General features: G+C 44.9%; 1 protein-coding gene across 1 annotated transcript in view; it reads left to right on the top strand.

Annotated features, from left to right (window-relative positions):
- Window positions 1-24826, top strand: part of LOC311105185 (BTB/POZ domain-containing protein KCTD8-like) — a gene marked incomplete at both ends in the record, with an annotated part of 65221 nt that extends 40395 nt beyond the window's left edge. The window contains one exon of the mRNA XM_084147241.1: window positions 24327-24826. Coding sequence (XP_084003367.1) covers window positions 24327-24826 — 500 coding nt within the window. The remainder of the gene's footprint in view (window positions 1-24326) is intronic.
- Window positions 24827-26613: the final 1787 nt, after the last annotated feature.

Consider the following 26613-nt stretch of genomic DNA (forward strand, 5'->3'; position numbering starts at 1 on the left):
AGGGTAGGGGAGGGAATGGCTGGCAGGGATGTAGCTCAGTTGGTAGAGCATGGTGTTTGCAATGCCAGGGTTGTGGGTTCGATTCCCACAACCCTGGCATTACGCCAGTATGAAAAATTAAAAAAATTATGTATGCACTCACTAACTGTAAGTCGCTCTGGATAAGAGCATCTGCTAAAATGACTGAAAAGTGCAGTGCCTCAGAAAGTATTCACACCCCTTGCCTTTTTCCACATTTTGTTGTGTTACAAGGTGGGATTAAAATTGATTTAACTGTCATTTTTTGTCAACGATCTACACAAAATACTTTGTAATGTAAAAGTGGAAGGAAAATTCTAACATTAGTAAAATATTAATGAAAAATAAAACACTAATATATCTCGATTACATAAGTATTCAACCCCCTGAGTCAATACATGTTAGAATCACCTTTGGCAGCAATTACAGCTTTGAGTCCTTCTGGGTAAGTCTCTAAGAGCTTTGTACAACTGGATTGTACAATATTTGTACATTATTCTTTTAAAAATTCTTCAAGCTCTGTCAAGTTGGTTGTTGATCATTGCTAGACAGCCATTTCCAAGTCTTGCCATAGATTTTTAAGCTGATTTTAGTCAAAACTGTAACTAGGCCACTCAGGAACATTCAATGTTTTGGTGAGCAACTCGGTGTATATTTGGCCTTGTGTTTTAGGTTATTGTCCTGCTGGAAGGTGAATTTGTCTCCCAGTGTCTGTTGGAAAGCAGACAACCAGGTTTTCCTTTAGGAATTTGCCTGTGCTTAGATCTATTCAAACTTCCCGGATCTTTGTGGTTGAATCTGTGTTTTGATGGGGTTGAGGTCAGGGCACCGTTTAGGCCAGTCAAGTTCTTCCACACCTATCTCGACAAACCATTTCTGTATGGACCTCGCTTTGTGCACAGGGGCATTGTCATGCGGAAACAGGAAAGGGCCTTCCCCAAACTGTTGCCACAAAATTGGAAGCACAGAATAGTCTAGAATGTCACTGTAGCGTTAAGATTTCCCTTCACTGGAACTAAGGGGCCTAGCCCGAACCATGAAAAACAGCCCCAGACCACTATTCCTCCTCCACCAAACTTTACAGGTTGGCACTATGCATTCGGGCAGGTAGCGTTCTCCTGGCATCCGCCAAACCCAGATTAGTTCGTCGGACTGCCAGATGGTGAAGCGTGATTCATCACTCCAGAGAATGCGTTTCCACTGCTCCAGAGTCCAATGGCGGCGAGCTGTACACCACTCCAGCCAATGCTTGGCATTGCGCATGGTGACCTTAGGCTTGTGTGCAGCTGCTCGGCCAAGGAAACCCATTTTGTGAAACTCCCGACGAACAGTTCTTATGCTGATGTTGTTTCCAGACGGAGTTTGGAACACGGTAGTGAGTGTTGCAACCGAGGACAGACAATTTTTATGCGCTACGTGCTTCAGCATTCGGTGGTCCCGTTCTGTGAGCTTCTGTGGCCTACCACTTCGCGGCTGAGCCGTTGTTGCTCCTAGACGTTTCCACTTCACAATATCAGCACTTCCAGTTGACCGGGGCAGCTCTAGCAGGGCAGAAATTTGATGAACTGACTTGTTGGAAAGGTGGCACCCTATGACGGTGCTACGTTGAAAGTCACTGAGCTCTTCAGTAAGGCCATTCTACTGCTAATGTTTGTCTATGGAAATTGCATGGCTGTGTGCTCTATTTTATACACCTGTCAGCAATGGGTGTGGTGAAATAGCCGAATCCACTAATTTGAAGGGGTGTCCACATACTTTTGTATATAGTGTATAATTTACTCTGTTTGAGCGGATTGCAACATCCCTAAAATGTCTGTGAGATATTTGGTCACTGCTCCTCCAAAATGTTATTGTGGGAAAAGCTTAGAAAGTGCATGCTGCTTTCTCTTGACCGGAGTTCATATTATGACACTGTTAAAGTTTCTATCCTTCAGGCTTACGAGTTGGTCCCAGAGGCATACAGACAACAGTTCCGTAAATTACAAAAGATAGAATCAAAAAGCCATGCTGTGTTTGCAAGGGAACAAGCATGTCTTTTTGATCAGTGGTGTGGTTTTCAAGAGGTCAAGGACATTGAGGATTTAAAGACATTCATACTTCTCAAGCAGTTCAAAAATTGCCTTCACGAAAGGGTTGCTACCTACATTTATGAGCACAGGGATCTCACTCTTGAGAAAGCTGCAGTTCTGGCAGATGAGTTTGTGTTGGCACATAAAACTACCTTCACAAACAATGCACCCAGTAGTTATCCCTACGCAAAAAGCTACAGTGCCCAAAGATAAAGATCGGCAGAAAACTGGTTTTTCGCTTATGCCAGTTTGTCATTATTATCGTGAGAAACGACACATTGTCTCTGTGTCCTAAGTTGAAACAGAAAAATGTGAGCAAAAAAAAGCTGTTTCTTCTTGTGGGAGCACTCCAGTCCATTAAGTCGCTGGTATCTCCTAAACAACATTTTGGATCAGATGTGTGTGAACCCTTTGTTTCAGACGGGTCCGTGTCTATGCAGAGTGGCAATGGTGTTAAGCAGCCAGCGAAGATACTGCTAGACACTAGGGCAGCCTTTCATTTTGGAGGGTGTTTTGCCTTTGTCTGACACTTCAGCAACTGGTTACAGTGTGTTAATAAAAGGTGTGGAGATGGGTTGCATGGAAGTTCCTTTGTATAATGTGGAACTCAAGTCTGATCTTGTTTCTGGGTCCTTTGGAGTGAGTCCTAGCCTACCGATGAAGGGGGTCTCATTCATTTTGGGAAACGATTTGGCTGGAGGGAAGGTTGTGCCAAATCCTGTCGTTTGTAAGGAACCCAGAGTAGAGGAACCTGATCGGTTATCAGAAAAGTACCCTAGAGTGTTCCCAGTGTGTGCCGTTACACGTGCTATGTCCAAGAAAGTCGCCGGGAGAAAGTCTAGTGTTGAGGAAGATGTCAGCAATCCCACCATGGTCGATCTGTCTGAGACGTTTATGGGTGATCCTGATTTCAGTAAATCTCCTGAATTGACCGTTTCCTTTGAAAACCCCAAAGGTGAGCGGGTTTGTAGGACCACTGAAGGAAGAGAGGGTTCCTAAAGTTGACACTTCGATGTCTAGGAAGCAGCTGATTGCTGAACATATTAAAGATGTTTAGATCTCCCCTTTTTGCTGCGATACATCCAGAGGAAAAGTTTGATGAAGTAAGGGGTGTATACTTTGACAGAGATGGTGCTCTAATGAGGAAATGGCTTTCTCGCGCCACTTCTGGGCAAGGCGATTGGCCCAGTTTATCTCAAATTGTCGTTCCAGTTACGCTTCAACAAGAGGTTGGCTCACGATGGTAGTATGGCAGGCCATCTTGGGGTCAACAAGACGTATGACCGTATCTTGCGTAACTTCTTCTGGCCTGGTCTGAAACAGGATGTTGTCTCTTACTATAACTCATGTCACGTTTGCCAACGCACGGGTAAACCGAACCAAGAGGTGCCGGTTGCACCGTTGCAGCCTATTCCTGCTTTTGACAAACCTTTCAGCAGGGTTCTGGTGGACTGTATTGGTCCTTTGCCCTAAGCAAAGAGTGGTAACCAGTTTCTCTTAACCATCATGTGTGCTGCCACATATTCCCTGAGGCAATTCCACTGAGGAAAATCACGAGAGGAAAGTTACTACAGACATTTCCGTGGTAAGACAACTTGGTTGCTGATTGTTTTTCAAGGGTGGGAAGTCAATACGTTTTGTGTTTTGTGTTTGGCCAGTGTGTAGCTCTGGCTCACAATTTATTTTGACAGCACGTTTTGCCGTTTTGGAGATGAGTTTTGTATTGGTTAGGCTCGTTCCAAGGGGATAAGAGTTATAGAAATGTAAGTGATTTTACCTCTTCTCAGAACGAAAATAGTGTATATATATTTACAAAAAAAGGTGGCTGTTCTGTCTGGAATTTTAAGTGTTGACAGCCAGTAGACACAATGTTTATATCGGAGGAGGCGACACGTTTAAGTAGTAACACATTTAAGTTAATCATGTTGTGAGATGATTGTTATTTTCTGTTGGTTGTGAGCAAACTTGTCCAACAAAAATATAGGATATATTTGTTGTCTTAGGGGGGAAGGTGTTACAGGCTTAGATTTATCCGTGTATATTTCAAGGTTGGACGTTAGGTGTCACTTCGTTAGGCGATTGGTGTCACCTCGTTAGTCAGTATGTGTTACAACTGTGCTGGCTTGTCTATCTCGTTAGTTGGAAGGTGTTTCACCTGTGCTGGCCCAGGTGATATTTAAGAGTTGCTGGCCCAGTGCTCCAGTTGTCTTGAGGGATGTGGATAGTTAACACCTTTAGTTGCTGCGCCCTATTTGATTTCTGGACAAACAATCTTTTATCTGATCTGCCCTGTCTTTTTCTCCACTTTTTGGTTTTCTTCCTGTGTAAGTTTGGTGTGTGTTTTTCTTTTGTTTGCCTGTTCTTGGGCAAATTTAGTGGGTGTTTTTTAGGTCCCAGTTGTTGTTGCTAGTCAACTTTCAGTGGAAACCCCTGTAAGTGTCTTTCAGAACCCCTCCTAAAACCCCACCTGTTTCATTTTGGTTGTTATCAGTGACTCTTTGTTAGTTTTCCCTTCTGTTTGAGTGGAATTTTTTGTTTTCTTGCTAGGGAACGTAACAAAATGAACAGCCTAACCAGCTCTGTTAGGGCAAGTAAAATCGTCAGAGTGAGGAACGCTCGGATCAGCCCTACTCCTTGGCCAGAGCGTCCAGTGTCACTAGTGCAGTGTACGCTCTGAATTAATGAATAGACAATCTGACAACGCTCTGAATTTACGAACGATCCAGAGCGCACTCTGATACACTGGAGGCAATTTACAAATGCACCCTTAGTTGTCAATCAAATGTATTTGGCATCGATCAAATGGGCTGGCAGGCAACTTCCCATTCAGTTGTCAAAACGTGAGTTGGGACAAGCATGCATTGGCAGACAAACTGCAGAAGGACGAGCAGGCTACTACTCCCCATAGTTTATCAGTGTAATTTTGACAGTCAACTAGCTGAAAACGTTTTTGAGGGTTTAGCTAACGTTCCCTTGTTAGAGTTTAGCTCATCTCGCTCTGGCTAGCATTGGTTGTTGATGAGCATAACTGAGGGAGCGAGAGCCTACCTTTTCATGGTTGTTTGATCAATAGGACTGTAAAGTTCCCAAATGTAAGAGGACTCCCGTGGTATTTAAATATTTGCAGAAATCCATTCAGGTGTATTTTTTGGCGAATGCGTTCGTTCTAATGATCTAAAGTCACGCTGTTGCTATTGCCTGTAAAAACACAGTCCAGTTCGAAGTGAATGATTGCAGGCCTGTGGCAAATTGCTTATTTGTGTAAAGGCCTACTGTAGCTCTGACTGTAGCACACTGGTCTGAGTAGACGCAGGTCCTGGATGAGACAGATGTTTTTTAGGTTTTATTTACTGAAGTGTCTGTTAATTGTCCAAAATTGTGGCCGCTTTCCCACTCTATATTGATATAGAATTTCACAAATGCCTTACTCTACGTCATTCCCAAACATTCTATGAAAACATGAAAATGACCATAGCTGTGTTCGAATACTCATACTAACCATACTATTTGTGACGTAAATTGAATATGTAGTATACTTATTGGTCATAGTATGGATACAGTTAGTATGCCAAAAGTTCCCAGATGTCGTACTACATTCGGCAAAATACGAAGTATACAAGCAGTGGACACTATTTCTATGCTTTTAGGGCCCATAATGCAATTCTTCAGAAAATGGGCGTGGCTTCATAACATTTTAGGATTTGAAGAAAATTGTGGAAAATATGCAGCTGAAGTCCGTCGAGAGCGGATACAAATTCATTGCTTTAACTATGACAAATGTTAAGAAAATGTTGAGCAATGTAATAAAGTAATGACTTTTCAAATAAGTTACACGTTATGTTGGCTGACAATTTGTTAGTCACGCTATCTTTACAAACCGCATATCATTACAGCAGTATGTACCGGTATGTTAGCTAGCTACCTAATGTTAGTTGGCTAATAATACATTGAACTTGCCAGTATATTAACTATATGCTATCTAACTACCCAACGTTTATTGACTTGATTATTCACGTCATTCTTAGCTTAGCTAAATGGTATAGTCGTGCGTTCTCAATGGACATTGTTAATTCGGGTGCATTCTTAAATTCGATCTGGCTATCTACTCCAATTTCAGAGCACTCTCGTCTGAGTGTGCCAGAGTGCAGAATAACTGTTGAATTTACGAACGCTCAACACCCGTTGAATATGGCTGGTGTCAATAAACGTCGGCAAGAAAGCGTAATTATAACATGACGCACTGGATAACATGAAAACAGCCTAACCAGCTATGCTAGGGTGAGTAAAATGGTCAGAGCGAGGTGTTCTCTCATTTGGGTCTGGAAGTAGCTAGGAGGCTAGCCAACTTTAGCCAGTTAGCTTGGGTGCTTGACTGCCGTTGAGGTCAGAATGCTCGGATCAACCCTACTCCTCCGGCAGAGCATCCAGTGTGTGCGAGCAAAACGCTCTGAATTTATGAACGGACATCTGACAACGCTCTGAATTTATGAACGGCCAGAGCGCACTCTGGCACTCCAGATTGAATTTAATAACACACCCGAAGTTGTAAAATGTCTAGCTAGTCATTTGTTATGCTAACAAGCTAGCAAGAGCTTGCATAGCAGCAGCATCAACTTCCGGTAGACAGGCAAAGAGCTAGTACGCTCAACTGAAAGGATACCGTTTGTTTACAGTACACTAAAATGAACTAATAGTATGTAGCATATACTCATTAAGTATGTAGTATACCATATGTTAGTATGGGTATTCGAACACAGGTCATATCTAAGTGCTCACTTAAAAAAAAAGGTGTAATTCTTCTTGGGGGTGTATATGAACAGATTTTAATAAGATTTATGTTGCTAAAACACTCAGTTCCATTTTCTTGTAAAGTGTTCTATGGACACTTTGTTTTAGGTGTGGTTCTGTATTGCTGACAGTAACGCTGTGTTCTGTTTGACATGACTGCTGTCATCACCTATTATGATAACCCTCTGTCCTAAAGCAGAAGACAAAATAAACAGTTTAATTGTTTCATTTTACATTTTTTACATTTTAGTAATTTAGCAGACGCTCTTATCCAGAGCGACTTACAGGAGCAATTAGGGTTAAGTGCCTTGCTCAAGGGCACATTTACGTCATTTAGCAGACGCTCTTACCCAGAGCGACTTACAAATTGGTGCATTCACCCTATAGCCAGTGGGATAACCACTTTACAATTATTATTATTTTTATTTATTTTTATTAATTTTTTTTTGGGGGGGTAGAAGGATTACTTTATCCTATCCCAGGTGTTCCTTAAAGAGGTGGGGTTTCAAATGTCTCCGGAAGGTGGTGAGTGACTCCGCTGTCCTGGCGTCGTGAGGGAGCTTGTTCCACCATTGGGGTGCCAGAGCAGCGAACAGTTTTGACTGGGCTGAGCGGGAACTATGCTTCCGCAGAGGAAGGGTAGCCAGCAGGCCAGAGGTGGATGAACGCAATGCCCTCGTTTGGGTGTAGGGACTGATCAGAGCCTGAAGGTACGGAGGTGCCGTTCCCCTCACTGCTCCATAGGCAAGCACCATGGTCTTGTAACGGATGCGAGCTTCAACTGGAAGCCAGTGGAGTGTGCGGAGGAGGGGGGTGACGTGAGAGAACTTGGGAAGGTTGAACACCAGACGGGCTGCGGCATTCTGGATGAGTTGTAGGGGTTTAATGGCACAGGCAGGGAGCCCAGCCAACAGCGAGTTGCAGTAATCCAGACGGGAGATGACAAGTGCCTGGATTAGGACCTGTGCCGCTTCCTGTGTAAGGCAGGGTCGTACTCTCCGAATGTTGTAGAGCATGAACCTGCAGGATCGGGTCACCGCCTTGATGTTAGCGGAGAATGACAGGGTGTTGTCCAGGGTCACGCCAAGGCTCTTCGCACTCTGGGAGGAGGACACAACGGAGTTGTCAACCGTGATGGCGAGATCATGGAACGGGCAGTCCTTCCCCGGGAGGAAGAGCAGCTCCGTCTTGCCAGGGTTCAGCTTGAGGTGGTGATCCGTCATCCATACTGATATGTCGGCCAGACATGCAGAGATGCGATTCGCCACCTGGTTATCAGAAGGGGGAAAGGAGAAGATTAGTTGTGTATCGTCAGCGTAGCAATGATAGGAGAGGCCATGTGAGGATATGACAGAGCCAAGTGACTTGGTGTATAGGGAGAAAAGGAGAGGGCCTAGAACTGAGCCCTGGGGGACACCAGTGGTGAGAGCACGTGGTGCGGAGACAGCTTCTCGCCACGCCACTTGGTAGGAGCGACCGGTCAGGTAGGACGCAATCCAGGAGTGAGCCGCGCCGGAGATGCCCAGCTCGGAGAGGGTGGAGAGGAGGATCTGATGGTTCACAGTATCAAAGGCAGCAGACAGGTCTAGAAGGACAAGAGCAGAGGAGAGAGAGTTAGCTTTAGCAGTGCGGAGATCCTCCGTGACACAGAGAAGAGCAGTCTCAGTTGAATGACCAGTCCTGAAACCTGACTGGTTTGGATCAAGAAGGTCATTCTGAGAGAGATAGCAAGAGAGTTGGCTAAAGACGGCACGCTCAATAGTTTTGGAAAGAAAAGAAAGAAGGGATACTGGTCTGTAGTTGTTGACATCAGTGGGATCGAGTGTTGGTTTTTTGAGAAGGGGTGCAACTCTCGCTCTCTTGAAGACGGAAGGGACATGGCCAGCGGTCAAGGATGAGTTGATCAGCGAGGTGAGGTAGGGGAGAAGGTCACCGGAGATGGTCTGGAGAAGAGAGGAGGGGATGGGGTCAAGCGGGCAGGTTGTTGTGCGGCCTGCAGTCACTAGTCGCAAGATTTTATCTGGAGAGAGAGGGGAGAAAGAAGTCAAAGCATAGGGTAGGGCAGTGTGAGCAGGACCAGCAGTGTCATTAGACTTAACAAACGAGGATCGGATGTCGTCAACCTTCTTTTCAAAGTGGTTGAGGGAGGGGGGGGGGGGGATTCAGCAGTGAGGAGAATGTGGCAAAGAGCTTCCTAGGGTTAGAGGCAGATGCTTGGAATTTAGAGTGGTAGAAAGTGGCCTTAGCAGCAGAAACAGATGAAGAAAATGTAGAGAGGAGGGAGTGAAAAGATGCCAGGTCGGCAGGGAGTTTAGTTTTCTTCCATTTCCGCTCAGCTGCCCGGAGCTCTGTTCTGTGAGCTCGCAATGAGTCATCAAGCCACGGAGTTGGAGGGGAGGACCGAGCCGGCCGGGAGGATAGGGGACACAGGGAGTCAAAGGATGCAGAAAGGGAGGAGAGGAGGGTTGAGGAGGCAGAATCAGGAGATTGGAGGGAGAAGGATTGAGCAGAGGGAAGAGATGATAGGATGGAAGAGGAGAGAGTAGTGGGAGAGAGAGAGCGAAGGTTGCGGCGGCGCGTTACCATCTGTGTAGGGGCAGAGTGAGCAGTGTTGGAGGAGAGCGAGAGAGAAAAGGATACAAAGTAGTGGTCGGAGACATGGAGGGGAGTTGCAGTGAGATTAGTAGAAGAGCAACATCTAGTAAAGATGAAGTCAAGCGTATTGCCTGCCTTGTGAGTAGGGGGGGATGGTGAGAGGGTGAGGTCAAAAGAGGAGAGGAGTGGAAAGAAGGAGGCAGAGAGAAATGAGTCAAATGTAGACGTAGGGAGGTTGAAATCCCCCAAAACTGTGAAGGGTGAGCCATCCTCAGGAAAGGAACTTATCAAGGCGTCAAGCTCATTGATGAACTCTCCAAGGGAACCTGGAGGGCGATAGATGACAAGGATATTAAGCTTAAATGGGCTAGTGACTGTGACAGCGTGGAATTCAAATGAGGAGATAGACAGATGGGTTAGGGGAAAAATTGAGAATGACCACTTGGGAGAGATGAGGATTCCTGTGCCACCACCCCTCTGACCAGATGCTCTCGGGGTATGCGAGAACACATGGTCAGACGAGGAGAGAGCAGTAGGAGTAGCAGTGTTTTCAGTGGTAATCCATGTTTCCGTCAGCGCCAGGAAGTCGAGGGACTGGAGGGTAGCATAGGCTGGGATGAAGTCAGCCTTGTTGGCGGCAGAACGGCAGTTCCAGAGGCTGCCTGAGACCTGGAACTCCAGGTGTGTGGTGCGTGCAGGGACCACCAGGTTAGAGAGGCAGCAGCCACGCGTTGTGAGGCGTTTGTGTAGCCTGTGCGGAGAGAACAGGGATAGGCAGAGGCATAGTTGACAGGCTGCAGCAGATGGCTACAATAATGCAGAGGAGATCGGAATGAAATGAACTAAACATCTGGGAAAGGAGAGAGCAGGCCTCCCTCACCCAAAAAAAAAATATATATATAACTCTCCCAACTTCCACCTCAGAAACTATAATTGTTTCACTGAACCACCCGAATAAAACTCTCCCAACTTCCACTTTAGAAATTAGAATTGTTGTAAACTACAGCAGACTGTTATCAGTAGCTGTAATTAAGTACAGCAGCTACCAACCACCTAACGTTAATGCCTCGGATAATGAGGTTAGAAAAACAGCTGAATGGTGGCAGCTAGCTGGCTCAATCACAGGTACTCTTAAGCATGAAATAACATTGGAAACAACTAACCACAGTTGCTAAAAGTTACCAGTAGCTACCCGCTAGCTAGCTAGCTAGCTTTGTTGGTCCAAGTAGTGGGTAAGCTAGCCTCGTGCTTCGCCGGGGTCCGCCGAATACAATACTTACCTACAATAATTACCTACAATAACCTACAATAACTACCTGAGTAAGCTACCTATAATACCAAACTACAATACCTGCCTACAATCTAAATACAAAGTTTAAGCTTTACTCAACACCATATAAGAAGCCAAGCTTACCTTTCATAACGCAGCAATGATTAAACGTTGGGTAGCTAGCACAAATATATTGTATTTAGCTACTACAGTACAGCCAGCTGGTAGTGTTGGCTAGCTAGCAATGGCTGCTGTGTTGACTTTGTTTGAAAAACGGCGTCGCTGCGAACGAATGTAGCTGGCTAAAAGGATATTGTTTTTAGTTGCTACCGTTGCTAATAGCTACTCGCCAGCTAATCCAGGAGGTGAGTTAGCTAGCTAGCTTCGTGCTACACCCGGCACCGCCGAATACAAAAGTAACCTACAATAACTACACAACAACTACCCACAACAGCCCACGATGCCTACCTATACTACTTAATAATATACAGCCCACGATGCCTACCTATAATACCTAACTACAATCTAAATACATAGTTTAAGCCTTACTCGACAAAGCCCAAGCTATGTATAAAGCCAAACTGGCAGACTGCAATCAGTAGCCGTAATTAAGTACAGCAGCTACCAACCACCTAACGTTAATGATAATGAGGTTAGAAAAACAGCTGAATGGTGGCGGCTAGTTGGCTCAATCACAGGTACTCTTAAGCGTGAAATAACATTGGAAACAACTAACCACAGATGCTAAAAGTTACCAGTAGCTACCCGCTAGCTAGCTAGCTAGCTTTGTTGGTCCAAGTAGTGGGTAAGCTAGCCTCGTGCTTCGCCGGGGTCCACCGAATACAGTCCTTACCTACAATAATTACCTACAATAACCTACAATAACTACCTGAGTAAACTACCTATAATACCTAACTACAATACCTACCTACAGTCTAAATACATGGTTTAAGCTTTACTCAACACCATATAAGAAGCCAAGCTTACCTCCTGCTAGAGAAAACACAACCTCTCCCGTCTCTCCCGATTCACGATTCTCAAACACACTTCATCTCTGCTTTCCTCATGTCAAAATAAAAGTCCCCCACAAGTTATAATTTTTTTGTGCACATTGGCACACGTGCATGACTTTTATTTTGACAGTGGTAGTGTTATCCATTGCTATTAAGTGTTATGCAAGACATACCAAGGTGTTGCATTACCTTATTGACACATCTCAAGTGTTAGTTAGCTACAACTTGTCAATTTTATTCTTGTGGCTGAATTTGATCAAACCTGACATTTGAATAGCTATGCGTCTTTTTATCCATGCACTACATTTTCTTTATTTTACAGTCATTTAGCAGTTCTTATCCAGAGGTGCATTCAACTACAGTAGCCAGTAGGTAAAACAATCACATTTAAAAAACTATGCAAGTGAACCCTTTCATCAAACTAGCCGCTATCCGCTAACACTACAACTACTGCCCGTGCACACACTCTTATTCTGAAAACTGGAAGTTTTCCTGCTATTAAATACAGTACCCCAAACCATTCTGCAATTTAATTTGACTCTGCTGATGAAGCTATGTTGACACTTCCTTTAATACTGCAATGCGGTTTTGATTGAATAACGTCTCTAAGCCTTATCGAGATAGACTCCCATCTGCTTCAGAGAGGGTGCCAAGAACCATCCCACACAAAAGCACATTGATGACTGCTTTGATGTGCAGTAATAGAGCCTTTGTCTCAGCGAGGTAGTAAACCTTGGATGGCACATTTTCTCTATGGGCCTGGTCAAAGGTAGTGCACTATACCTCATCCCCATATTATTATTTATTTTGCTCATTTGCACCCCAATATCTCTATTTGCACATAATCTCTTGCACATCTATCATTCCAGTGTTAATACTAAATTGTCATTATTTTGCACTATGGCCTATTTATTGCCTTACCTCCATAACTTGCTACATTTGCACACACTGTATATATATTTACTGTTGTATTTTTGACTTTATGTTTTGTTTACCCCATATGTAACTCTGTGTTGTTGTTTTTTATCGCACTGCTTTGCTTTATCTTGGCCGGGTCGCAGTTGTAAATGAGAACTTGTTCTCAACTGGCTTACCTGGTTAAATAAAGGTAAAAAAAAAAAATGGAGAATAGGGGGTCATATATGACATAGCCTTTGTCAAACAAGATGAAAGAAGGAGAAGAAGAACTCAATGGGAGGGCCTTACTCCTTGTATGATATGCTATTAATCTAATGGAGTCACATTTTCTCCTCTGATGTTCTGGCTCCCTAACTCTAAAGTCCCTCTATTATCCTGACTTTAGTTGTCTAAGCATTGAGAGTAGCAAGTTATTCATGCTCTATTTTCAAATCAAATGGGAGACAGTCGGACAGAACATTCTCATTTTATTTTAATTTTTTTTTAGTCCCAGGGAACATTCTAAATTGGTTTGCTTTCTACTGACCCTCTCTGCAGTCTATTTGATTATTTTCCCATTCGTACCAGTGAGAGTAGAGAAAGACAGAAAAACGAAACCTGGCACTGATTCGATTCAACTTAAAAAACTGCTGTGTGGAGGGGGGGACAGAGAAGCGATAGAGATACAGCATGTGTGTGTGTGCACGTGTGTGTCAGAGATAAAGAGATATGTCTCTATCACTGCTGTAAATCCCAGAGGTAGGAACATCTCTCTCCACACAAAGAAACTGCATTGTGGGATGAGTAATCTAGGATCTACATATGTAATTGGTTTCTGTGGTGGAGGCAGTCATTGTGAATTATGTTCGGCGTCCTTGGGGGCTGAGCTGCTGTTGCTATTAGTGAGATAGTAAACCAAAGTGGAAGCCTTTGCATTACAATGCCTTTGAAGTACATCACTAATTGACAGCCTGCATGTGTTTGCTAATACGGGCATTCAGCATTTGAACACAAGCCATGTCAGCTATTGTGATTGTAGATAAGTGTTGTTTTTGTTTATTTTGCAGTGGGTAGGGGGGTGTAGTACATTCTTACATTTACGTCATTTAGCAGACGCTCTTATCCAGAGCGACTGTGACGAGGTGTGAAAGGAATCAGGCGCAGGAGGTAAAATACCGAAGTCCAGAGTTTAATCCGTTTGCATAAATCAAGCGTCAAACGAAACTGTACAAGGGAAAACATCCACCTTGGCAATAACACAGTAGAAATGTAGCTCAACCGAGCTACACGCTCTCACAATAAAACAATCACTCACAAAGACAAGGGGAACAGAGGGAACACCTATACACATACTAATTAGGGGAATGAGCACCAGGTGTGTGTGATTGACAAGACATGACAAGTGGAGTGAAGAGAATGGGATCGGCAGTAGCTAGTACTCCGGTGACGACGAACGCCGAAGCCTGCCCGAACCAGGGGGGGGGGGGGGGCAGCCTCGGGGCGCGGCTCCAGCAGTGGGGACGGCCAGGAGGACGCGGAGCAGGGCGAGTCGGATGGCGACGGTGGAAATCCCTCAACAGGGAGGGATCGAGGATGTCCCGCTTTGGGACCCAGCACGGACCTCCGGACCGTACCCCCCAGCTGGACACTGCGGTGGAGATGAATCTGTGCATAATGCCTGCGCTATATCTGCGTCCATCGCCCATACTACCGGCGCCACCATGCATGAGGCCAGGAGTATGGGGGTGTTGTCTCTGGGCCTCTCCTCTATGTCATACAGCCGGGACAGTGCGTCTGCCTTCACGTTCTTCGTACCCGGAATGTATGAGAGTGTGAAATCAAACCTGGGTGAAGAAGAGGGCCCACCTGGCCTGGCGAGGATTCAGCCTCCTCACTGCCCGATTGTACTCCAGGTTACGGTGGTCTGTCCAGACGAGAAAAGGGTGTTTCGCCCCTTCGAGCGAATGTCTCCACACCGTCAAAGCTCGGACAACAGCCAACAGCTCCCGATCACCAACGCCGTAGTTCTGCTCTGCCGAGCTGAGCTTCTTAGAAAAGAAGGCACAGGGTCGGAGCTTGGGTGGCGTGCCCGAGCGTTGGGATAAGACAGCTCCTATCCCTACCTCGGACGCATCCACCTCCACTACGAACGGTAGTGATGGATCGGGGTCAGCCAGTACCGGAGCTGAGGTGAAATGACCCCGCAATCTACTGAATGCCAAATCAGCCTCAGCAGACCAGCGGAGCTGGGACGGCCCACCCTTCAACAAGGATGTAATGGGAACTGTGACCTTGCCAAAACCCGAATAAACCTTCGATAATAGTTGGCAAAGCCAAGGAAGCGCCAATTACGCACTAAGTGCAATGCGGTCTCCCTCCATCTCCACACCTGTGGTGGTAATGCGATATCTGAGGAAGGAGATTGACTGCTGGAAAAACTCACACTTCTCGGCCTTGGCATAAAGATCATTTTCCAGCAGTCGGACCAGTACTTTGCAAACCAGGGACACATGCTCAGCACGCGTAAAGGAATACACCAGGATGTCATCGATGTAGACCACCACACCACGACCAAGCATGTCCCGAAACACCTCGTTCACAAAGGACTGGAAAACGGATGGAGCATTCATCAATCCGTAGGGCATCACCAGGTATTCATAATGCTCCGAGGTTGTGCTGAATGCTGTTTTCCACTCATCCCCTTCCCGAATACGCACCAGGTTGTAGGCACTCCTGAGGTCTAATTTGGTGAAAAAATGGGCCCCATGCATTGACTCAATCACTGAAGGAATGAGGGGAAGAGGATAACTAAATCGTACCGTCACATTATTCAGTGGTCGATAATCAATGCACGGGCGTAAACTGCCATCTTTCTTCTTCACAAAGAAGAAACTCGAGGAGGCAGGTGAAGTGGAAGGACGTATATACCCCTGGCGCAAGGACTTGTGACGTATAATAATAATAATAATAATAATAATATAATAATAATAATAATAATAATATGCCATTTAGCAGACGCTTTTATCCAAAGCGACTTACAGTCATGCGTGCATACATTTTTGTGTATGCACGCATACCTCCGTTTCAGCCTGCGACAGGGGATACACATGACTCCTGGGAGGTACAGTGTCTACCCAAAGGTTTATCGCGCAATCCCCCTCCCGATGAGGTGGTAATTTAGTCGCTTGCGTCTTGGAAAACGCAAGCGCCAGATCATGGTATTCGGGGGGGAATGTGCACGGTGGGGGTACGGTCTGGACTTTTCACCGTGGTCGCACGAACGGAAACACCTAGACACCTACCCGGAAACTCACACAACCACCCCGTAAGAACCCTCTGTGGCCACGAGAAATTGGGGTTGTGAAGAGTTAACCACGGGAACCCCAAGACTACAGGGTAAGCAGGAGACTCAATAATCATAAAGGTGATCTGCTCAACATGTGTCTCCTGCGTAATCATGGTGACTGGTACAGTAACTTCCTTAACCAACCCGCACCCTAATGGTCAACTATCTAGTGCTCTGATGGGGAGTGGAATGGTTAGGGGAACCAATGAAATGCCTTGACGGTGTGCAAATGCCCTGTCCATAAAATTCCCAGCTGCGCCTGAATCGACTAGCGCCTTACAATGGGAACCTACCAAGTGATCTGGAAAGGAGAAAGATAAAGTACAGTGCGCCGCAAAGGGCTCTGAACATGTTTGGGTGTTCGTTACCTGGGGAGATGTGTGAGGACCCTGCCTACCGCCTCCAGACCCAAAAGAACGTTGAATGCGACATTACATTTACATTTTAGTCATTTAGCAGACGCTCTTATCCAGAGTGACTTACAGTTAGTGAATACATATTTTTTTTATACTGGCCCCCCGTGGGAATCAAACCCACAACCCTGGCATTGCAAACGCCATGCTCTATCAACTGAGCTACATCCCTGGTGGCCATTCCCTCCCCTACCCTGGGCCAATTGTGCGCCGCCCATGAGTCTCCCGGTCGCGGCCGGCTGCGACAGAGCCTGGATTCGAACCAGGATCTCTAGTGGCACAGTTAGCACTGCGATGCAGTGCCTTAGACCACTGCGCCACTCATGAGAAGGATTGTCCCTTCGTGCCACCAGAGTGGCACTGTCGCTGTCCTCCTGCGCTCTCTTGATTGGCGGCTCACCCCAGCTCCATCTGCTCGGGGTCAGAGTCGTCCGGAGTGGGAACTGGCAGACCCCTTCCAGGACGTCCTCTGGCTGCTAGCAGATTGTCCAGCCGGATGGCCATGTCCACCAGTTGGGAGAACGATAGCATGGTATCCCGGCAGGCTAGCTCCCGTTGGACGTCCTCCCTTAGGTGACACCGGAAATGGTCTATCAGGGCCCGCTCGTTCCACCCGGACCCCGCTGCCAGCGTCCGGAACTCCAGCGCGTAGTCCTGAGCGGTCCTCGTCCCCTATCTTAGATGAACCAGTCGTTCGCCCACCTCTCGACCCTCAGGCGGGTGATCAAAAACGGCCCAAAAGAGGCGAGCAAACTCCCCGTAGTTCTCCAACGTGGTACCTCCCTCGTTCCATACCGCGCTCTCCCACAAAGGCAGGAAACGAGGACGGATACCTTCTCCCGCTCCCGGGGCTCCGGCCTGATGCTGGAGAAATACAACTCCAGTTGGAGTAGGAATCCCTTACATCGCGCTGCAGTCCCGTCAAAGGAGTCAGGCGCAGGAGGTAAAATTCCGAAGTCCAGAGTTTAATCTGTTTGCATAAATCAAACGCCCCAAGTGTCAAACGAAACTGTACAAGGGAAAACATCCACCTTGGCAATAACAAAGTGAAATGTAGCTCAACCGAGCTACACGCTCTCACAATAAAACAATCACTCACAAAGACAAGGGGAACACCTATACACATACTAATTAGGGGAATGAGCACCAGGTGTGTGTGATTGACAAGACATGATAAGTGGAGTGAAGAGAATGGGATCGGCAGTAACTAGTACTCCGGTGACGACAAACGCCGAAGCATGCCCAAACCAGGAGGGGGGGCAGTTAGTGAGTGCATACATTTTCATACTGGCCCCCCGTGGGAAACGAACCCACAACCCTGGCGTTGTAAGCGCCATGCTCTACCAACTGAGCTACAGGGGACCCATTTATATTTGTTGATGAAATTCATGTTTCATATTTCGATTAAATGTTATGGGCAAATTGTAGAACTGACATAATACAAATTCTGCCTCTTGTTCTGATGCTATAAAACCAGGGGTTGGATTAAACCAAACTCATTCCACAAGAAATCTGCACTGTGGAATATCACAAAATACCTATGCTGCAAAAAGGCACCATTTCACTTTAATCAAAATGAGTTATTTCACCTAATATTAAATAACAATGCGCTAATTGATAACATCACTCAAAATGTGGCTCAGTAACAATAGTATTTTTCGGCTGTGAAAAAGTGATTGAATTCCAGCCCAGTCTGAGGACGTTTGCCTAACAAACTCCTAGTTCGGTGAAAGAAACAGCTTCAGCATAATAATACAGTTCATGAAATAGTGAGAGGCCTGTCCACCTGATGTTATGTTTTGGTAGGCAATCTCAGAGACTGTCATTGACAGCATCCCATACCATGAAAGATACAGCAAAGTAACCATCCATCTCGCTCACATCTCTTACAGTCAGTCATCTTTCACGGTGTTAAATAGGTGGGAGTCGCTATTAAAGTGGTACCCTTCAAATAAAGGGTAAAGTGTTACCAATAGTTCCCACTTGGATAAAACTATTTCTTCCTTCCTTTAAACTTGACTGGCGATCAATAGCCAACAGTGTTAATGAGTGGCTCATGTCTAGCTCTCAGCCCCTAAATCCCCATGATCTTCCTGTGAAGTCAGCTACCCGGCTAACCTTAGGTCTCGCTGAGCTGATATATAACCCAGTGAGGGGCATGCTTAATGAGGTCTAATGGACTCCTGGTGCCTTCAGATCTGGAGATTGGCGTTTTATCTTATTAACATGCCCATCTGAGTACCGGGACGCTCTGAAATTATATTTTGGGGAAATAAACAACAAACAATGTATGTTTTAAGAGGATTTAAGTGATTTCATTTGATTTATTTATGAACATTTCAATGTTTTTCTTTCGATGGCTTACAGTGCATAATCAGCCGACAATTAAAATGTTGAGTGACATTATCTATTTCTTATTTTCATGCGACTGTGGTTTTGGTCAAAAAAATTTAAACATACTATGGTTAGGCAATTATTTTGTAACATACTGTACCATGCTTCAGTGGTTTTTAAGCAATGGTCCTTCCTCCATGGTTCACTTCAAAATGCATCAATTCATTCATGCTGTACAGAGTAACTGCAAAAGGCAGAGAACATACAGTAGTTCCTGGTGAAATTTTAAGAAGTAGTTGCTGAGGAAGCTGTTTGCCACAGCCAGGAAGCAAAGGGCCACTGGTCTCAGCACTCACAATGACAATTCAGCTGAGCTCCTTTTATACTGAACAAAAATATAAACGCAACATGTAAAGTGTTGGTCCCATGTTTCATGAGCTGAAATAAAAGATCCCAGAAATGTTTCACACGCACAAAAAGCTTATTTCTCTCAATTTCGCACACATTTGTTTAAATCTCTGTTAGTAAGCATTTCTCCTTTGCCAAGAAAATCCATCCACCTGACAGTTGTGGCATATCAAGAAGCTGATTAAACAACATGATCATTACACAGGTGCGCCTTGTGCTGGGGACAAAAAAGGCTACTCTAAAATGTGCAGTTTTGTCACACAACACAATGTCACAGATGTCTCAAGTTTTGAGGGAGCGTGCAATTGGCATGCTGACTGCAGGAATGTCCACCTGAGCTGCTGCCAGAGAATTTAATATTCATTTCTCTACCATAAGCCTCCTCCAACATTGTTTTAGAGAATTTCTGTCTGTAATAAAGCCCTTTTGTGGGGAAAAACTCACTGATTGGCTAGGCCTGGCTCCCCAGTGGGTGGGCCCACCCATTGCTGCATCCCTGCCCAGTCATGTGAAATCCATAGGTTAGGGCCTAATGAATTCAATTGACTAATTTCGTTATATGAACTGTAACTCAGTAAAATCGTTGAAATTGTTGCATGTTGTCTTTTAATATTTTTGTTCAGTATAATTTAACATACTGACTTAAAGAGCGACTGCAGATTTGGATTCATTATGAAATGCTAGCGGCTATAACTGAATTCAAACGTGAGTTCGTTTCAGGGTGTGATTTTATGTTGGTTTCTTGTGTGTGTGTTTGAAGATGGGAAGAGTTAGACAATTAGCTTCAGTTGGCTGGTGTGCAACCGTGGCAAAATTGGTTTGAGTTTGGATAGCCTATCTCCAAGGCTAGTTAGGGACCGTCAATAAATTACAATGTAAATGATACAATATTTTCATGTTGCACACCTTTTAGTTTTCTCATTAAATGCTTTCAATATTTGTATATTAATTTCTACAATTTATAGTCATTGAAATTAGGGGTTATTGGAATTAACATATCATCCCATGTACATTATATTATTTATCGATGGTCCCTAACTAGCCCCATAGGGATATCTAAAGTTAACCCAAATTTACCCCAGACATTACAATCTGGTCGCGTGTAGCTGCACTCCGAATTTATGATTAATTGTGTGCTGTGGGCATGTGGGCAGGATTGAAATAAACCCAACCTTCATTTACGTTGTGATGCAGTCATAACCAGAAGTCTCACAAAACTCCATTTGGACAAGACTGAGTTTATGACCAAAATTATCCTATTTAGACTTTGTAGTCAATTTCGACAGTAGAATAAATGTTTGACTCATATCAATTCCACATAGGCTGTTTTCTAAATGGGAAGTTGGTTTATAGGGCCAGTTAGTCTTTTCAACTTGGTTTGACTTTATAGTGTCACACTAACCAGCTTTCCATCCAACCTTTTTATGCGAGTAAAGTACATGTTGGGAAAAAAATGTAATGACAGACTTGATGTCAACAAAACAGAATACTCTAGACAATGTGAGATATTTTTGTGTCGGTAAAATGAATTATGCGAGAAATGTCAGTGGAAATGCTTTTATGCGCAAATCTTGATATAATAACCATCATATCGTAGTAAACTTGGAGTCACACAATGACATGTTGTGTGGTCCTCCTACTACGACTTGTTGGGAATGAATGCAGTTTATTAAGCTACAGATGAAATAAGTTATGAACTTCACAGGATGCTGAAAGTGCAAGGTGATGAGTTTGATGCTCCTTTCCAATAAATATATATTGTCTTATTCTGGTGACATGATAATCGATGCTTGGCTGCCTTTATAAAAATAAAAATAAATAGATCTTGCTCTTTTGTCCATATAATCTCATGTAGGCTATACGTGTGCTCTAGCCAACAGCGTGCAGAGAGTGTTTTTGGCGCATCGGGAACCGCCAGGGGTTGGGCACGGGATAATATAAAACAAATTATAATTAGGAACGCAACTCTTGAAAGTTGTAATAGTAGAATGCACAAGGTGCTATTTCGAAATTGGGTAATGCATCATCAGTCAGCTAACGTATTTTTTTTTCCCCATACATTTTTGTAGTAATGTTTGAGTCACTCAAATATCACATGAATACACATTAGACATTTATAGAATTGCAAGAAAATTTGCTTTAAAACTGCAAAATGTTCTCTGCACCCCATGACAAAATGTGTAGAATTGCAGGAAATAATCTTTAAACATGCTAAATTTTGCTTGTGCCCAAAGAAATAGACGTGACGCGGGCAGGGCGATATTTCCAATGCTGGAAGGGGGGCCTGAGTGAAAAAGTTTGGGAACCCCTGCGCTAGAGCGCATGTGCCAATACCAGGTTGTGCACACTCGCTATATAACAATGTGTTTGTGAGAAAACAGTAGAGTTAAAAATGTGATGGAAACTTTTTTTATTTGTTTTTTTTATTTAATTATTTTGTACAAGGGAATCTAACCGCAAAATGTATTTTTATGTGCACTTCGTCATCACTCACAGCATTTAAACTACATTTGATGGAAACATCTCTGGTAGGAAAATGCGCATATAGTTTTTTATGCAGATTTTAGAATATTTGCATGAAAATCTGTAGCCAATTGGATGGAAAGCTAGCTACTGACAAGGATTTTATGCTGGGTGCTGAGAGGCATTAGCCTTCTTACTGTAACCCTTCTTGTTTATGGGTCTACAGCGTGCCGAGAGAGAGAGTGGCTGAGCTAAGGGAATTTCTCATTACATTAGCTTGTTGTGTTTCCAACTCTGACTGTGTTACCTTCGGGGTGAATGATTTAACCTGATAATGGTAGTGGAAGACTGGATTCATGTTCTCACAGTGCAAGACTGTAAGATAGCCAACACAAAAGCCCACTAAAGTTGTGAAAGTATTACTACTGTGTGGAGAAATCTATAGAGGATTTTTTATGTGTGTTTTAATTTTATCCCATGGACATTTCTCAGACAGCAGATGAGGTATTTGAGGACACTTTACAGTTATATCGTACAATAATGTCTGTTTCTCTCAATTTTTGTCTTTCACTCATCTTTTCTTGTGAAATCTATTTGCATACATTGATTTAAGTACACTGCTCAAAAAAATAAAGGGAACACTTAATCAACACATCCTAGATCTGAATGAATGAAATAATCTTATTAAATACGTTTTTCTTTACATAGTTGAATGTGGTGACAACAAAATCACACAAAAATTATCAATGGAAATCAAATTTATCAACCCATGGAGGTCTGGATTTGGAGTCACCCTCAAAATTAAAGTGGAAAACCACACTACAGGCTGATCCAACTTTGATGTAATGTCCTTAAAACAAGTCAAAATGAGGCTCAGTAGTGTGTGTGGCCTCCACGTGCCTGTATGACCTCCCTACAATGCCTGGGCATGCTCCTGATGAGGTGGCGGATGGTCTCCTGAGGGATCTCCTCCCAGACCTGGACTAAAGCATCCGCCAACTCCTGGACAGTCTGTGGTGCAACGTGGCATTGGTGGATGGAGCGAGACATGATGTCCCAGATGTGCTCAATTGGATTCAGGTCTGGGGAACGGGCGGTCCATAGCATCAATGCCTTCCTCTTGCAGGAACTGCTGACACACTCCAGCCACATGAGGTCTAGCATTGTCTTGCATTAGGAGGAACCCAGGGCCAACCGCACCAGCATATGGTCTCACAAGGGGTCTGAAGATCTCCTCTCGGTACCTAATGGCAGTCAGGCTACCTCTGGCGAGCACATGGAGGGCTGTGCGGCCCCCCAAAGAAATGCCACCCCACACCATGACTGACCCCCCGCCAAACCGGTCATGCTGGAGGATGTTGCAGGCAGCCGAACGTTCTCCACGGCGTCTCCAGACTCTGTCACGTCTGTCACATGTGCTCAGTGTGAACCTGCTTTCATCTGTGAAGAGCACAGGGCGCCAGTGGCGAATTTGCCAATCTTGGTTGTTCTCTGGCAAATGCCAAACGTCCTGCACGGTGTTGGGCTGTAAGCACAACCCCCACCTGTGGACGTCGGGCCCTCATACCACCCTCATGGAGTCTGTTTCTGACCGTTTGAGCAGACACATGCACATTTGTGGCCTGCTGGAGGTCATTTTGCAGGGCTCTGGCAGTGCTCCTCCTGCTCCTCCTTGCACAAAGGCGGAGGTAGCGGTCCTGCTGCTGGGTTGTTGCCCTCCTACGGCCTCCTCCACGTCTCCTGATGTACTGGCCTGTCTCCTGGTAGCGCCTCCATGCTCTGGACACTACGCTGACAGACACAGCAAACCTTCTTGCCACAGCTCGCATTGATGTGCCATCCTGGATGAGCTGCACTACCTGAGCCACTTGTGTGGGTTGTAGACTCCGTCTCATGCTACCACTAGAGTGAAAGCACCGCCAGCATTCAAAAGTGACCAAAACATCAGCCAGGAAGCATAGGAACTGAGAAGTGGTCTGTGGTCACCACCTGCAGAACCGCTTCTTTATTGGGGGTGTCTTGCTAATTGCCTATAATTTCCACCTGTTGTCTATTCCATTTGCACAACAGCATGTGGAATTTATTGTCAATCAGTGTTGCTTCCTAAGTGGACAGTTTGATTTCACAGAAGTGTGATTGACTTGGAGTTACATTGTGTTGTTTAAACCAAATCAAATCAAATCAAATTGTATTGGCCACATGCGCCGAATACAACAGGTGCAGACATTACAGTGAAATGCTTACTTACAGCCCTTAACCAACAGTGCATTTATTTTTAACAAAAAAGTAAAAATAAAACAACAACAAAAAAAGTGTTGAGAAAAAAAGAGCAGAAGTAAAATAAAATAACAGTAGGGAGGCTATATATACAGGGGGGTACCGGTGCAGTGTTCCCTTAATTTGTTTGAGCAGTGTAGTTAATGGAAAATATGAAAGAATGTGCATAGATAGAATGTATGCCAAATAGTTCCCCCCACCCCCCATGTCAATACCTTGGATAGCTGCATTTCTGTATGGCAGTGTTTCCCTAACATATCCTTGATTAGCCCCAGCTGTTCCACTCATTTGATCTATTCCGGTAATAAATAAGTGGAATGGCTGTGGGCACTCAAGGAGAAATTTGGGGAAAATGGCAGCATGACATACACAGGTGCTCCCTACTCCAATTGTCTCAACATGTGACTGACCTTGTCTCTCTGCTGTGTTTGGCAGGGCCGACATCAAAGATGATCTCCCCCAAGCAGGACTGTGAGGAGCGCCAGAAGGACAAACTGGGCACCGACAAGGGCAGCGAGAGCGGCACCTCCCTCAACGAACTCTCCACCTCCAGCTCTGAGACCCACTCCGAGGCCACCTCGCCCCAGGATGGTCCCAACTTGGGTGGGGGAGGCGGCGGGGGATCCGTGGCCCCCTGCGGAGCCCTCCAGTCCGTCTCCCGGCAGCCCAGCACCCTCACCCTGGGGCGGCCCTCCAAGAAGGGCTCGTCAGTGCAGTGGATGCAGCTGCCAGATAAGCGACGCAACAGCGAGCTCTTCCAGTCGCTGATGGGGCGTGAGGGCGGCCTGAGCAGGAAGAAGAACACGGAGAGACCCAGCGCAGAGGAAGAGATGAAGCAGTGCATCCAGGACTTTAACAACATCAAAATCCCACAGGCTTTCCCCGAGCGCAAGCGGCAGTGGCAGTCCGAACTACTCCAAAAGTATGGTCTATAGGGGCCCTTTTCTATCCCCATGCCACATGCGGTAGTCATTTTATTTTGGATTCCCTCCATTTTGACTGGTTGTAAGTGCTATGATTCATTCTAAAATATCTTCCAGTTAAAAGGATCATCAACCAGCTGTTTTTGTGAGGGCACAAGGTTAGTTAGCACATGCATTTCTGGGGCACACGTTAAAAGAAGCACAGCAGAACTCCCCTTTACAAGTATGTTGTCTCTTCAATTCTAGATTGCATTGGAGATTACTTTTGTAACATTATGCCTATGTGAACAGTATTGTGACTACACTTAGTGGACAGTTTATTAGGTACATCATCCCGTTCACAAAAATGGTTTTCTCCTACAGACAGCGGATCACGTGGCCATGGCATGCTAAATAAAGCAGGCAGACAGGCATCGAGACATTCAGTTACTGTTCGATTTAATATTAGAATGGGCAAAACAAGTGACCTAAGCGACTTTGAGCGTGTATGATCGTCGGTGCCAGGCGCGCCGGTTCCAGTATCTCAGAAACGTCCGGCCTCCTGGGCTTTTCATGCACGACAGTGTCTAGGGTTTACCGAGAATGGTGTGACAAACAAAAAACTGTCAGCAGCAGTCCTGTGGGCGAAAACAGCTCGTTGATGAGAGATCGAAGGAGAATGGCAAGAATCGTGCAAGCTAACAGGCGGGACACAAACAGGCAAATAACGGTGCAGTACAACAGTGGTGTGCAGAACGGCATCTCGGAACTCACAACTTGTCGGTCCTTGTCACGGATGGGCTATTGCAACAGACGAACACACTGGGTTCCACTCCCATCAGTTAAAAACAAGAAGTGGCTCCAGTGGGCACGCGATCCCCAACACTGGACAATTGAGGAATAGAAAAACATTGCCTGTTCCGACGAATCCCGGTTACTGTTGCGCCATGCTGATGGCTTGGTCAGGATTTGGCGTAAGCAGCATCCTGCCTGGTGTCAACGGTACAGGCTGGTGGCGGTTGTGTAATGGTGTGGGGAATATTTTCCTGGCATACTTTAGGTCCCTTGATACCAATTGAGAAACATTTCCATGCCCCGAAGAATTCAGGCTGTTCTGGAGGCAAAGTGGGGTCCAACCCGGTACTAATAAACTGGCAACTGAGTGTATATTTCCATTCTTTGACACATTCAGTGTCATTTCCACTCCTCTCTCGTGAGAATGTATTGAAATTGATGTGAATGCAGATGACTGTTGTTAACAAAATAAGAAAGCATAGATATACTGTACATCACTAAAGACTTTAAAGTACATCATTCTCTCTGTAGATAATTAAGTGTTCAACATGTGAATTGTTTAAGAAGTTTTGTATATCCAGATAGTGGAAAGAGTGGAAGATGTCCATTCAGTATCTACCATGGATGTCGTTTGTGTGTTTACTGTTGTTGTCCATGGTCAATGTGTGAGAAAATAACAATTATTGCTACTTTTTTTATAAGAATTCCACAATAAAATATATCATGTTATGACACCTTTTAGTCCAGGACCAGGCTTAATCAGAGTCCGGGAAACCAGCTTTTTATGTATAAATCTCTCGGTGATGGGCTAAGAAAGGGGAAGATTTTCTTGCAATGACTCTTAGAGGCTGGTTTTGTCATATTTTACATAAGGATTTGAACCTTGGGAAACCGAAGAGTTGAAAGGGCAATCAAAAACAATGGTTGGAGCAGCACAGTTTCGGAAGGGTTTGTAGAGAACCGCAGTAAATATGGTGTTAACCCCAATGCCGTCTTTCTCTTGCTCACCCAATAACTTTTATGAA

The sequence above is a fragment of the Coregonus lavaretus genome (genome assembly GCF_964263955.1).
Source record: "Coregonus lavaretus genome assembly, chromosome: 29".
In the NCBI taxonomy this organism is placed as follows: Eukaryota; Metazoa; Chordata; class Actinopteri; order Salmoniformes; family Salmonidae; genus Coregonus; species Coregonus lavaretus.